The 16,035-nt window shown below is 37.4% G+C and overlaps 1 protein-coding gene and 1 pseudogene across 1 annotated transcript; one reads left to right on the top strand and one right to left on the bottom strand.

Moving 5' to 3' along the window:
* The first annotated feature begins 4,620 nt into the window (after positions 1 to 4,620).
* Positions 4,621 to 5,996, top strand: LOC139874353 (receptor protein kinase-like protein ZAR1; annotated as a pseudogene).
* Positions 5,997 to 6,815: 819 nt separating this feature from the next.
* On the bottom strand, positions 6,816 to 15,103 carry LOC139874354 (uncharacterized). Its single transcript, XM_071861796.1, has 7 exons — positions 14,972 to 15,103; positions 13,231 to 13,458; positions 10,751 to 10,804; positions 9,146 to 10,144; positions 7,726 to 8,039; positions 7,146 to 7,641; positions 6,816 to 6,896 (listed from the first exon to the last, which is right to left on the bottom strand). The coding sequence occupies exons 1-7, from the start codon at positions 15,101 to 15,103 to the stop codon at positions 6,816 to 6,818; spliced, it is 2,304 nt and encodes a 767-aa protein (XP_071717897.1).
* Between the last annotated feature and the right edge of the window lie 932 nt (positions 15,104 to 16,035).

The raw sequence follows: 16,035 nt of genomic DNA on the forward strand, positions 1-16,035 counted from the left end.
GTAACATGAATATATGTTTTGTTTGCTCGATTTGTGGTTTGGAGTAACTAGTTTGAGTTTTTGAAATGGGTTTGCTTAATCCTTGATTTTGGATGAGTTAATGTTGTTAGATTGTTAAAGTGCATGTTTTAATTGTGTTACTAGTATCATTAGCCACATTTTGATGTGTAGGTTGATTAAGAAAACTTCAAAAACCCGATTAATGATTTTGTAATGTTTGACTAGGGTTTGATAGTTCTTGACATGAACTTTTGATGCTTGAATGCCATGAAATGTTAATTGTTAGTGTTTAGTAGTAATGTATGCTTCATTACCTTCGAAACGGCATATCGTATGTGTAAATTGGATTCCCGAATCATAAAATACGTTTTACGAACTTGAAACTTTGAAAATAAACTTTTCTTGATCAATTGACGAGTTTTCGGTTATTGTAAATGATGTTTTTGTTTGATGATATGTGGTTAGTTGTATTGCTCGTCAAAATACCTTTCCGAGGATATAAGATACATGTTTTGGTTGTTTGCGGATCATAAATGGTGAATGTTTGATGTTTGGTTCGTGCATACTTTGAAAAACTGACCAGAAATCTCTGCCCAGATGGTGGCGCGGCGCGCCCCATCCCCGCGCGGCGCGCGGATTGGCCTGGCCAGATTCTGCCTTGTTTGGCGCATTTCACGCGAAATGTTTGACTAGCTATCGACCTCCGATTCACATGAAACTTGTTTTAATATACTTGTATATGAATATTTAGCATAGAAAAATAGTTCGGGACCCGACCCGAACGCGTTGACTTTTTCGTTGACTTTGACCAAGTTTGACTTTTAGTCAAACTTAACCAAACTTTTATACAATCATTCTAACATGCTTTTATACTTGTTTCTTGTATGAAACTTGACAACGTGATTCACATGCTATACTTAATCGAGTCGTAACGAGCCATAGGACTAATTGAACACATTTCGCCCGACCTTGTGTCGTAACCGGTTAATTGATACAACTTACTTGTTTAGGTCAAGGCTAAGCAACTTTCATGCATACGTTACTTTGTGAAGTACTTTATACTCGTGCACTCGAGGTGAGATCATAGTCCCACCTTTTCAACAACTTTTTATACTTTTAAATTGTGGGCTGAGAAATATACTTTGTTACATTTTGTACTACTTACTTTTATACTTTGAACACAAGTACAAGGAAAACAAACATTCCACAGCGAGTTAGAACAAAAATCCTCAATTCGATTATCATTAGTTACACTTGCAGGGTGTAAGCGAGAACTTATATTGTGTGGCCATACGGGTTTGACAAACCCTCATTACGGACGGTTCGCTACCGTCTACGGATGAAATATATTTTCGAGAAACAGTGTATGTTCTAACACTATTGTGATGGGGTTCGGTGGAAGGAAACGTTAAGTCTTGATAATTGGGTGCTCGCGAACAATACTTTTGGAATGCAAACGATTTTGATAATCAACTATGGGAATACTAAATCTTGTGGTTCAAAAACAACGTTTACAAATACATCTATGATTTCACCAACGTTTTTGCGTTGACAGATTCTTCTATGTTTCTCAGGTTCATACTTGGCTATTTGATACATGCTTCCGCGTACACTCATACTTGCTTGGGGTCAAGCATACATGCATACACTCTGATTATTTGCTTGGAGTCAAGATACACACATACATACGTTAGTGATAGCACTTTTGGATTCAAACTTTTGTTTACATACTTACGCTATTTATAGCAACTGTGGTTTCAAACTAATTATGTCGCAAGTTATTTCATTCATACTTTATAACTTTGTAAACTTAAACTTATTGTCGATCCGTTTGTTAAACTAAACTTTGTACCTTTCAAATGAATGCGACATAATTTTGGTCAAACGAGTCTCATATAGGGACTACGACCACGCAACGGGACCTAAGTTAACGGCGCCGTCAATAAGGGTTTTGGTCGGGTCGTTACATCATTCGACCCATAGCCTATGAAAATACACTTCTTTGACTTAGCTTCAAGCTTGTCTTTATCTGCATCTTTGGTCTTCATATATGCATTACACCCAAAGATCCTAAGGTGACCATAACTCACCTTCTTACCTTGCCATTCTTCCTCGGGAATTCGGAAACCCAACGGTGTTGAGGGTCCCATATTTATCAAATAAGCCGCCGTGTTAACCGCATTCGCCCAAAACATTTTAGGCAAATCGACATGTAGTCTCATACTCTTAGCCCTTTCATTTAACGTACGATTCATACGTTCGGCGACCCCATTGTGTTGCGGTATCTCCGGTACCGTTTTCAATATTCTAATACCGAGCATTACACAATGGTCTTTAAACTCAAGACTGCCATATTCCCCTCCATTATCCGACTTCAAGCACTTGACCTTCAAGTTAGTCTCATTTTCTACCATAGCTTTCCACTTCACAAAAGTATTAAATACATCGGATTTAGCTTTAAGAAAATAAACTCATACCTTTCGAGTGGAGTCGTCAATGAAGGTGACATAATAGCGAGAACCTCCATGTGATTCTACATTGGTTGGACCAGACACATCCGTATGAACGAGCTCCAATTTCTCTAACTTAGGTGCATTCCCTGATTTTCCAAAAGTCACCTTCTTTTGCTTCCCATATACACATGGTTCGCAAAACCCAAGTTCTACCTTTTTCAAATCCGGAATTCTCCCACTCGAAACAAGCATCTTCATACCCTTCTCACTCATATGCCCGAGTCTTCGGTGCCATAGAGTTGATTCGGACTCAACATTAACTGTAGCAACTACCGTGTCTTCATCAAACACTCCAACCATATAAAGAGTTCCCCTTTTATGTCCACGAGCCACTACACAACTACCTTTAACCACCTTTCATTGGCAGTTTTCAAAAGTAACCACGTTACCTTCATCATCTAATTGACCAACCGAAATAAGTTTCCTTTTTAATTTAGGAATGTACCTTACATTTTTCAAGGTCCAATTAGAGCCAAGAGTAGTCTTCAATACAACATCTCCAATGCCCTCTATATTGAGTTGTTTGTCGTCCGCCAATCTTACCTTGCCTTAATATGAACGAAAATTCTTCATCATGCTTTTGACATGAGTAGCATGAAACGAAGCTCCCGAATCCAAAATCCAAGACTCCATAGAATTTTCAACACTACATAAAAGTGCATCATCACTTTCTTCCTCGGTCAAGTTCACACCCTTCGCCGGACCATTTTTTCAATTCCTTTGAAAGTGTCCTTTTTGATTACAACCCCAACAAACAGCTTCACTTCTATCTTTCGATGGATACCTCTTCTTAGAATTCTTTTGATACAAGTAGTCTTCGATTTGCATCTTCCAAAAGCCGAAGTCTCTCCCATCGAAACGGTCGATTCTAAACTTTCCGTCTTCTGCCATCGTTCCCTTAACGAAACCTTGAGCTCTGATACCAGTTGTAAGATCGCATAGCCCAAACACAATGTCCTACAATATAAGCCCAAGAGTCTATCCTTTTCTAAAACCAATTGGTATTAGAGGGACTTCCCCTTAGACTTATATACATACATTTGTTTTTGTCTCCCTCCTATGTGGAATAGGTTTGCACCCCAACACAAACACACACACACACACACACACACACACACACACACATATATATATATATATATATATATATATATATATATATATATATATATACGGATATAAACGAATCTGATCGGTTTCGATTAAACAACCTGTAAAGGCGTAAGTGCATATAAGAATCCATCAAAAGCAGAAGTAGAAGCCAAACATCTGCCATCAGCAGAATCCTTATGACCTTTAGGAATCAACCGTTTATACGACTGTATATACGAAAATACAAGCAGATCACATACATTTATACCAACGAAATCAACCTCATCAGCTTTCGCAGCAACAATTGGATCGGAAACTGAATGAAGAACGGATAAAATTGTATCAATCACAAGGCGCAAGTGTTCCGGTTATATGGTTAGGATTTCTGAAAGGATAACGAAGTTAATTCAGTTATTTAGCGGATGTGATTGAAGATATTAGGGTTTAGATATTAGGGTTCTTCGATTATTGAGACGTTTCTCGGCAAGTAGAAGCATGGAACGAACTTGTAAGAACGTCGGAAAAGGTTCCTTACAAGTGATTATCTCGGCGGTATGCTCGAACTTTTCCGGGAGGCCATTCACCATGTAGGTAACCAAAGTCTTATCATTAAGAGGGGAATCTATGTTCTCGAGTAAATCAGAGAACGTTTGTAGACGACGACAGTATTCTGTTATAGAGTTATCACCGAGAACAATGGTTCGAAGCTCGTTTTCGAGTTCAAGTGCTCGACTCTCTTTGTTGTTGCGGAACAAGTTCTCAATATGGGTCCATAACTTAGTACTTCCGTTTAACAACAGATTGAAGTAAAGGTTTGGTGAGGGTGCCGTATATCCATAACTTGATGAGAGAATCGGTTTTCATCCAAGTTTTGTCATCAGGACCAGCAGCTTTGCTCGAGCCATCAAGGTGACCTGTGAGATCAAATGTCATGCAATGGGTTTCAAACAATTCACGCCATGAGTCGTAGTTAACACCAAAGTTGTTTGAAACAGAGAGCTCTTTGTCTCCTGCCATGAAAGAAGGGTTGTGGCGGTTTAGGGTTGCAGAGGGGAGAAGAAGAATGGAGAAGGAAAAGATACGAAAATATGGGAAGGAAATCAGAAGCAAATCGTTAGGCTCTGATTACCATATTATTTTCCAATGATGATTTCCATTCCCAATCAATCAATAAATATACAAAGATGTGGGCTTTACAATAACATAACCCAATATAAACATACAACTAAAAGGGCAAGCCCAATACAAATATAAATACAATATATATAGACTAACAATAATCTACAAGTAAATTAGATACTTCTCAAACACATTAAAGAGGTAGAAATTATCCCAGTTATCTAACTGCTGATGTATCTTGAGTAATTCAATAAATGATTGAAACTAATGTAATATGATCTTATAAAATCTAGTTTTAATGAGTAAAAAGAAATCTAACTTTTGAGTATAAAGGAACAAGAAAGTCAGAACTAACTTACTTGTAATTCCAATGCCTTATTAAGATGTTCCAAGACTTCTTTTGTTGTTGGACGTTCTTCTCTTTTCTCATTTAAGCACTGGTAGGCAATCGTGTAAAATGCAGTCAGTGCTTCCGGCACGATCTCTGTTTTTATTTTCTCAAACACATTTGTTTTTAAATCTAGTGATATAGTGAGCTGTACCCTATAAAATGACACTTGTATAATGTTTTTATGCCTCAAATTCCAATTTGTACTGATTGTTTGTTTGGCTTTTTTTGTAAGATATAGGTGGGCCAGCAAACCCGTTGCTACCGTTATCATGGGCCTCAAGGTTAAAGATTGCTCAAGGGACTGCAAGAGGTCTAGCCCATATACACGAATGCAGCCCTCGAAAACATATTCACGGAAATATAAAATCATCAAAAATCCTTCTTGATGACGATTTTCAGCCTTTCATATCTGGTTTCGGGCTCAACCGTCTAGTGTCATCAACCATCTCAAAATCGACATCTCGAAAGCTTAATAATTCTAGCCAATTAACAATCACGAGCTCAAAAAGCTCATCATCTTCATCGTCATCAAATGTGCACTATGTGGCCCCAGAGGTGCGGATATCGGGCCAAAAACTTGGCCCAAAATGTGATGTCTATTCTTTTGGGATTGTGTTGATGGAAATGTTAAGGGGCCGGGCTCCTGATGGTGACGGGCTAGATAATAATGGGAAGGGGCTAGAGAGTTTTGTAAGAAAGGTGTTTCGAGAAGAAAGGCCATTGTCCGAGGTTATGACCCAGTACTTTTGCAAGAAGTTCATGCCAAGAAACAAGTGTTGGCTGCGTTTCATATTGCGCTTAATTGCACCGAACTTGACCCTGAGGTTCGACCAAAGATGCGTATGGTATCAGATAGTCTTGACCGCATCGAATTGCAGTGAATCTCGTTTAGGTTTATATGTGATTAACTTAACCAAGAGTAGTTCTTGAAAGATTGTTCCTTTTGGGTTTTTTTTGGCTAGTTTTTGATCTTTAGAAGTTGCTTTTTTGGTTCTTTGATGCTCCTGTAATGTAGACTTTGGGGTTACTATTAGATAAATACCTACTTTTAGTATATGTGATTATGGCCACGGTTGGAAAACGGCCTTCGTTTTGATTGTTTCCGCCGTTACGTCTGTGATACTTGTTCTGTCGAGGTGGTACCGAACTTTGATTACCATTCATAAATTGGACCAAAAGTTACACGACTGTCGTTGATCGGGTTGTAAACCATTTTGGTTGACCTCCAACAACCCAAGATCTTCGGTTGAAACGGTGTGTGATTATAATTATTACAAATTATAATATAGCGAGTTTAATGATCTCCTTTTACCATCTGTTAAGGTTCTATTTTGCAAAATGTAACATCTGGTTCACTATACAAAGAGGTTCAAATTAAGTAAGATGTTGGAGATCATATACATTTACGCCAACAGAATCAGCATCATCAGTTTCACAGTAACAAATTCATCAAAATTATATCTTTGAACAAGATCTACACTGTTTCCATTTTGGTTTCATATAAGATACATAAACCATGCCAGTACAACAGAAAACACAAGATGTCAGACCATTATTTAATGAAACAATAATTCTTCTTATAAGGCCCATCAAAGTTGCTTAATAACTTACAAGTTTCAAATCTTAAAAAATACACACATGTTTAAGTTCATGATCCGAGGTAACTTTCCACAAAATAACCTCCATCCCTGCAATCTGTATCAAGTGACAATATTTGACTTTTGATCTTGCGATTGATTCGACGTACTTGTTTCGGTGGAAGCTCCATCACCTCGGGACATCTGCATGTAAATCAAAATTATCATCCGATTATTGATTCAAGAGGGGGAACTTCTCTTAAAAAATCTATTGATGTATCTTTGGTGATTTGATAGATAACAGAAATTAATGTAATCTGATATTATAAATTAATAATATATAGCATATCATAAGCTTAATATGTTATGTTATAAAGTCGAGGAACAGATATTTCACGTAAAATAGAAAAGGAATTATAAAGCCATGCCCGGGTAAAAACTATAATAACTTACTTGTAAATCCAATGCCTTGTTAAGTTGTTCCAAGACTTCTTTTGCTTTTGGTCGTTCTTCTCTATTCACATTTAAGCACCGGTAAGCAATTGTTTGAAATGTACTCAATGCTTCCGGCTTGATCTCTGTTTTTATTTCCCCAAACACAACTTCATCTTGTATTCCTTTTTTAAATTGGTCCTTAACAAAAACCGGTAGATACACACCTTCTTGTTCGCGGATCAAATATGTTGATCTTCCACTTAAGATCTCAAATAAAACGACACCAAACGAATATATATCAGACTCTTTGGTTAAGAAACTCGATTGCACGTAAAGTGGGTCCACGTAGCCCGGTGTGCCGCACTCTCCATCGATCACGTAATCAGTTTCTTTATTTATTGCACTTATTAACGAAAGCCCAAAATCAGCAAGTTTTGCATTCCCTTCACCCGTTAGCAGAATGTTCTCGGTTTTGATGTCCCTATGTATCACTGTTGCTTGTTTTCCGACTCCTCTATGAAGGAAATCCAATGCGGTCGCAACTTCAATGCATATTTTAAGTCGTTTCACCCAAGTAAGACGAGCTTTGTTCTAATGCCTATCAAGACTTCCTCCCGATGCATACTCATAAACAATGACTTTTTCATCTTTTTCATCGCAATAGCCTACAAGACCGATGATGTTCATGTGTTTATACTTGAAAAGAATTTGAAGCTCATTCTGAAATTGTTTTTCCCCCTGACCACCCTTTACATCCAATAACTTTGCAACAATTGTATGATCACTATGTGAAAGTTTTCCTTTATAAACCGTCTCAAACCCTCCTTGACCGACATGGTGTTTCTTATGAAAGTTTTCAGTGGCTAACTGTATATCTTCAAGTGAAATTCTGAGGGGGTCTTTATGGTTTACCTGTAAAAAATGACTCCAATTAAATTAAATATATATTATACATGCATTATAACAAGAGAAGATCTAAAAGCTCACATAATTTTTGTAGTTAAAAAACACCAACATGTCAAGATTAAAATTCAAATTGATTTCTGGTCCTGGTCATACCAGTATGTTTGCTTTGTAGTGTTGATTTGAACATTTGACTATGTATATAAGGAGCAACCATGAAAGAATATTCTGACTTCGAGAATAGAGTTAGAATTATTTTGGACTACATATTATTTGAATTTAAAAACTGAAAACTTAATAGCTTTTTTGTAGACGACGTTTCTAGAGATCTTAGGTCGCTTGCAAATCGTTCTAGTGGCGGAAATCACTAAAGCAATGTTAAACCGCGAATTGAGTTGTATCGGGATCGAATTGGTCGAAACTAGGGTTGAAACTAGATTAGATCGACTCCTAAACGTAGTAATTCGGTGGTATTAGGTATTAGGATTAACTGAGATGAAAAGTAGACGATTAGGGTTTGTGGGATGAGTAACCTCGTTCAAGAGGTTTTCACCCGTATATATACTGCAACCCAGACACCGTCGGTCGTGTGTGTTGAGACACTCAGTCGACTGTGTCACACAGTCGGTCGTGTGTGTGGACACACACGGTCGACTGTGTATGCAGTTTAATTTATTGATTTAAACAAATAATAAAGCTCTCTCACACACATATATAATCAATAGTTACAAGAGAACGTTATTACATGACCAAATGTTTTAAACGATAGTTCAACTACAACTAGGGATTACATGCACCAACACTTTTAATTTAAATCTTTACTATAATAAATATATAAATATAAATATAATATTTAAATAAATAACTTAAAAGGATGCAATCGTAAATTTAGTAATCTCTCATGTAAGCCCACGTTCTATGTTCATTGATTTTCTTTTAAGTCCACGTCCTATCTTACTAATTTACAATTATTTAAATGCTAGGCGAGTTTTAAGGATAATGAGTGACAAATTTCCTTTAATACCATTTTCTTTGTTAATAATATGAATATCAACAGTTCAAAGATATTCATACTTATATGAGAAAAAAATATGTGTCACAAAGACTTAACTTACCTGATATAATAAGGCTTTCTCGAGTTCCTCTACAACAACTTTCATTGTTGGACGTTTGTCTTGAGTGATGTCCACACACTCAACTGCAATTTTCAAAAATGCATCAAGAGAATTTTTGTTGGGACCCCTAAACAAGGTAAAACTATTTTCAAGATTTTCTTCAATTATTATAGGGTCTAGCATTTCCTTCAGTGATCCATTGTAGAAGCATTTTACATATGCTAGTCTTTTGTCGTCACTCCTAGCGTAAATATCATCATCGGCTAACTTCCCACATGCAATCTCAAACATAAGTACTCCGAAGCTATATACATCTGTTTCTTTTTTACATTTACCTGTCTTCCAAAAATCTGGATCCAGGTTTAAAAATGTCTTATTGAAAAAGTCTTGAACGAAAGGGATGTCATTTTCATTCGATTGAAGGAATGCAGAGTAAACAAAATCAATTATTTTTGCCCCAAAATTCTCATCTACAATAATTGCAGTGCTCATAATTGCACAATGTGATATCATCTTTTGATCTTCCATCTCATGATGTAGGTACCTCAATCCATACGCAACATCAAGGCATATTTTCAAACGTTTTGACCATGTAAGCATAATACATTTCTCTTTGTCCAACAAATATTTATAAAGGTGTTCATGAATAGGAATCTCAAAAACGAGGATCATCTCGAGATCCTCATCACAAAATCCAAGAAGAGTGACTATGTTAGGATGCCTACAAGTTGTAAGCATTTCAATTTCATTATATAGTAAGAATTTTCCATCATTGTATTCTCCATGGAGGCGTTTAATAAGTACGGTGGAGCGTTTCTTGGGTATTTCACTTGTATTCTTCTCTATTACGGAGCCAAACTTTTCTTGATCAAAATGTTCAAGTTCTGCTCCATAATAGTAACAATTTCTGTCACCTCTAACGCGGTATCCCTTAGAAAAGTTATTGGTGGCCAACAATATGTCACCGAGAGGTATACGAAGGTGGCCAAAAAGATTTGCCTGCAACATTGTGATAATGGGTAATTAGTCTTTGAATTTATACATTGCTAGAAGGATATAAACAAAATTGAAAAGAAATTGTATACTATTTTAATTTGTTGATTCCTATCGAGCTATTATACTGATAGTGTCCAAAAATGAAAGTTTTTTTTTTTTTTTTTTTTTTTTTTTTTTAAACAGCACTATTGGCATCATCCGGGGGGAGTTAACCACCTTCACGATCATATGTCACGCACACACACGTTAGCAATACTCCTCACACCCCATCGTGCAATGCATACCCGATGTGCTTTGGGTTAAACCGTGTGACATACAACATGTATCTTGTCATCACAACAGAACCCTGAAGAAAACCTCCTCCAAGGATTCGAACCTGCCAGGGCGTCTCAACAATTCGAAGGCCCAAGGCGAAAATAAAACTGGGCATTTGTACACGTTAAAATTTTATATACAGAAAAAAATATAATATTAAAATTTATCAATACGAAAAAAGTTATCAAGACATGTGTATCAAAATATATATATAGTAAAAATTTTGGGCCCTTCAAAATTTTTGAGCCCTAGGCGATCGCCTATCTTGCCTATGTCCAAAGACGTCACTGGAACCTGCACTGGTTTTTTCACCGATATAGGCTTGTGAGGCTTTTTGCTACTCAACCACTAGCTCAATGGCAAAAAAAATGAAAAGTTAATTAACTGAACTAATATATAGTACGAAACGCATTGTAGGGATCCAAATTGAAATGAAATGAATATTTTGTATATGTATAGTATATTAAATTGAGAATAAACGAACCTTTTTCATTCCAATTAAAAGTGTTCGAATTATGGTTTCAGATTTACAAATGGTATCTGAAAAGGGCGTAAACAAAACGGCCAATATTAGCTCTTGAGAGTTTGAGTTCAGCTATTGAGTAACTTGAAAGTTTTGTGCTATCGAGCTCGTTTATTTCGAGTTCGAGCTTTAATGAGTTCGAACTCTATTCGAGTTCGAACAACAAATATTGTTCGACTAATTTGACGATTCGAGTATGAAAAAGTTAATATTCGGCTCGACTCGCTCGAAAACTCGTTTAATATCGAACGAGTTAATCGAGCATATATGGCTCGAATAGTTCGTATGTTCGTTTATGATTAAACACAAGTTGAGCTAAACAAGTAGAGTTACACCAAACATGAAGAAAAATACAATATTGAAGCAAGCATGAGGATTCGAACTCACGACCACATGGATAAATTCCGCGTGTTTTTACCACTAACCTAGAAAATATTATTGTTGTAATCTTGATAGTAATAGTAATAAAACTTATATATTAAAACATAAAACTTTATATTCTGCCACACCACCACCACCATCACCAGCCACCAACTACCACCCACCACTACCCATCACCAACCACCACCGCCGCCCACCACCATCACTACCCATCAGTACTAAGTATCACCCACCATCACCACCACCACCCATCACCAACCACCAGCCTCCACCCACCACCACCACTCACCACACACCACCACACCACCAACCACGACCTCTCACCACACACCACCAACCTCCACCCACCACCACCACTCACTACACACCACCACACACACCGCCACCTATCACCCACCACACACACACTGCCACTACCACCCACCCACCACCACACACCACCACCTACCAATACACACACCACACCACCACCACACACCACTACCTACCACCACACACTCCGCCACCACCACACACTCTGCCACCACCACCACCCACCACTACACGCTTACACCACCACCCACAACAACAATAAAAGATTTTAATCTCTCCCAACCCTAAATTTTGATGGTTACAAATATATTGTGATGCTACAAACGTGTTTTGGACATTCGTTTTTAACTTGATCGTTTATAAGGAAACGGTAATGTCTAATTCCTCATTAACTAATACTGGATTTTTCAAGATGATACGGATTATAAATCTATGAGTTATTCTCTTGAATTTGACATTATTATCAGAATAATTTATCGTGTATTGTTGTAGTAAAAAGCGTATGGTTTCATTCTGGGATTCTCTTAGAAATATATCTAGTGTGTATCGAATTGTCCGGGTTTCACATAACGTTAGTTTGAGAGTACTGAACTTTACGCATTTAATTATATTTTGTGTCCAACCTTAAAATATCTTAGTGTGCAATTTCAAATTATAAAATTATCTATTGTACAGAGCTAAATTACTATTTAAAAAAAAAAAAAAAAAAAAAAAGAAGGTTCCATGTTGTAGAGTATGAGGATTAAATCTGATTCTCACTAGAGATTTCAAAGACTCAATCACCAAACTACCCTTTAGGGTTATCTAACTTACTAGTGTGTGTGTAAAGGGAAGTAGCAGGTTGAAAGGAAAGAGGAAGTAAATTCAAGCCATTTAGATTTGAGTGGAAGGATACTTTAGTCATTTTACTTCAAAATGTATTTACTACTCACGTCAGACATCCCCTCAAACCTCCATTAATGCAACGTCATAGCTGGTTTTTTCACAGATTGCCTCCACATTAACGCCTATAACGTGACGTGATGGTATGTATTTTTAGTGGCGTGATGGCCTGCATCACTGGAAGAGGATTTGGTTGAAAGGGGAGGACACCCAATTTCTAGTTGACCAATAATCCTTTATGTCAGCCTTCCATTCAGAAATAAGTCTCAAGTAAATATCCAAATGGGTGACCGAATAAGACTTGCAGAATATTAAGCTTATTAATCCATTAGTGAACAACCCCTTAATTTGGTTTGCGTAGGTTTGATTTACATGGTTGTGGTTGATGTATGGACTTTTACCAAGGGTTAAAGTACGTGTAGCTTTTGTTAGGATTTAGGACTTAACAATATGAGTGATTTCTAGAAAATCATTCTTCCCACAAAGACAAACGAAGAAAATAACAAAGAAAATAAGAACACGATAATTTAACGTGGTTATATGTAATCAAGAGTTGATTACTTTAATCCACGGACCAAACTCAGAAAGATTTTATTGATAGAATTCGTGATACATGGTATGAGTTATATTAGGATGTTTATATACGCAAAACTCAACAAGGAAATAACTTAACAACCAAGAAAACTCGGTTTTGGAAACTTTGGCCCGTCAGACCCCCTTCACGATCGCGAAGCCTTCCTAGCCTTTTTCTCCCGATATCGAGATATACTTCGAGGGCATCTTCCAGTCGCGAACTCCATTTTCCATTTCGAGAGTACTTATCTTCACTAGGCTCGCGATCGCGAGACTGGACCTTGCGGTCGCGAGTTTCATCTGTTTCTTGTTTTTGGTTTAAGCTTCTTCCCTTCAACAATCTCCCATTTGAAAGAGACTTTAACAAAACTCAATCTTCGTCAACCCCACACTAACCAAGATTGTCAAACCACCATACATACCGCCAAAACGTCATTTGGGACACGCACACGCATCACATACGTAGGAAGAGTAGACTTTCGATACAAGGTCTTCAACACTTCTTGTTAGACTCGAACCATCATCTCTCTATCTCTTTCATATGTCATCTTCTCTCATCAATTCATGAGAAGACCGGTTGAGGCAATGCAAAACCTCAACTTGTCTGTCGTCACCACCTTAGTCAACATATCCGCGAGATTCTTTGAACCAAGGACTTTCTTCAATATTAAGTACCATCTTTTATATGTTGTTGAATAAAATGATACCTCAACTTGATGTGTTTCATACTACTATGAAACACCGTATTCTTCCGAAGATGAACCGCATTGATTATCACAATACAAGACGCAATAGTCTTGTCTTTTACCCAAGTCACCCAAGAATTTCTTCAACCAGATAAGCTCTTTAGTAGCTTCCGCAATAGCTATGTATTTGACCTATGTTGTTGATAAAGCAACGCTCCTTTGTAGTCGAGACATCAAACTAATCGTCGTCTTCCCTATTGTGAACACATAACTCGTAGTGCTTTTCCCCGAATCATCACATCCACCCAAATTAGCATATGCATAACCTCTAAGTATGATATTATTTTAGTGAAACAAAATCCCGTATTAGAAGTACCTTTCAAGTAAGGATGCAACCATTTGGCTACTTCCCAATGCTTTTTCCCCCGGATTAGACATATAACGGCTCACAACTCCCACCGAATGGGCAATATCATGTCTCGTACAAACCATGACATATATAACACTACCCACGTCTGATGCATATGGAACCTTTCCATCCCCACCTTGTCTTCTCCCGTTTTAGGTGAGCGACTTTTCAATAACCTTATTGCGCTACCCAAAAGCATATACGAGCATTTGAATCCTCCATGGTAAACCTCTCTACTACTTTCTCAATGTATTTGGATTGAGACAAGTATAGAGTTTCTTTCACACGATCACGCACAATACTCAATCCAAGTATTTGCCTAGCACCACCAAGGTCTTTCTTCTCGAACTCATGGGAAAGTAATCTCTTCAACTTGTTGATTTCGGACATGTTAGAACCCACAAGTAACATATCATCAACATACAATTATAATATGATATAAGAAGACTTGAATTTCGTCAAGTAGCAACAATGATTCGCTTCACATCTTGAGAAATCAATATTTTTCATAAACTCATCAAACTTTAAGTACCATTGCCGAGGTGCTTGCTTCAATCAATACAAACTCTTCTTTAGCTTACAAACCCACTTCTCTTTACCCTTTACCTCAAAGCTCTCAGGTTGCTTCATATAGATCTCTTCATTAAGATCTTCGTGTAAGAAAACGCTCTTCACATCTAATTGTTTTATATGTAACTCCTCGGATGAAACTACAGAAAGTACCAACCGAATAGTAGTCATTTAACTACCTGTGAAAATATCTCGGTGTAATCAACTCCTTCCTTTTGTTGAAAGGCTTTGACCACCAACCGAGCTTTGTACGTTTTCTTGCCATCCAACTCATTCTTGATTCGATACACCCATTTATTTTGCAATGCCATTTTATCATGAGGTAATTTGACTAGTGGTCAAGTTTTATTCTTCTCAAGTGACCCCATCTCTTCTTTCATGGCAAGTTTCCATTGTATGGATTCTTTCAATTTTCTCGCCTCAAAGTAACTATCGGGTTCACCATTCTCGGTATAGAGCAAGTGTTTGTTGATGAAGAATATCTAGAATTAGGCTTACGCACTCTAGTAGAGCATCTTAGTATAGGAGAACCGATATGGTTAGATCGGTTTCATTAGCATCCTCCTCATCATTAGAACTCTTACTATGTTTGGAACTATCACCGCTTTCTGATCCATCTTCATCATTAGCACTTTGTGACTCCTCACCATTTTTCGAAAATTCATTATTACCCGAACTCCCACTATAATCTGCAAAATCATCAATAACATCGTAAAAAGTAATATAATCCGGTTTAGGACTCCCCGTTTTCGGTTTGCCATAAACCAAATCTTCATCAAAGGTAACATCACGAGAACGAATCACTTTTCTAGCCTCGTTATCCCAAAATCGATAACCCATCTCATCTGAACCGTAACCAATGAAAGTAGACCTCTTTGACTTAACCTCAAGCTTGTCTCTATCCGCATCCTTGGTCTTAACATATGCATTACACCCAAAGATTCTAAGATGACCATAACTCACCTTCTTACCTTTCCATTCTTCCTCGGGAATTCGGAAACCTAATGGTGATGAGGGTCCCCTATTGATCAAATTAGCTACCATATTAACCGCATCTGCCCAAAACATCTTAGGCAAACCGGCATGTAGTCTCATACTCTTAGCCCTTTCATTCAACGTACGATTCATCCGTTCGGCGACCCCATTGTGTTGCGGTGTCTCCGGTACCGTCTTTAACATTTTAATACCGAGCTTTGCACAATGGTCGTTAAACTCAAGACTACCATATTCTCTTCCATTATCC

This window comes from Rutidosis leptorrhynchoides, chromosome 11, assembly GCF_046630445.1.
Source record: "Rutidosis leptorrhynchoides isolate AG116_Rl617_1_P2 chromosome 11, CSIRO_AGI_Rlap_v1, whole genome shotgun sequence".
NCBI lineage: Eukaryota > Viridiplantae > Streptophyta > Magnoliopsida > Asterales > Asteraceae > Rutidosis > Rutidosis leptorrhynchoides.

What these genes read in the sequence shown, in the direction of transcription:
- LOC139874354 (XM_071861796.1), bottom strand. Translation starts at nt 15,103, where the DNA reads ATGGCATTGCAAAATAAATGGGTGTATCGAATCAAGAATGAGTTGGAT. An exon ending in ACACCGAGATATTTTCACAG is followed by an intron (nt 13,459 to 14,971) that starts GTAGTTAAATGA and finishes AGATTGTTGAAG; the next exon opens with GGAAGAAGCTTAAACCAAAA. An exon ending in CGGTGAAAAAACCAGTGCAG is followed by an intron (nt 10,145 to 10,750) that starts GTTCCAGTGACG and finishes ACAATGTTGCAG; the next exon opens with GCAAATCTTTTTGGCCACCT.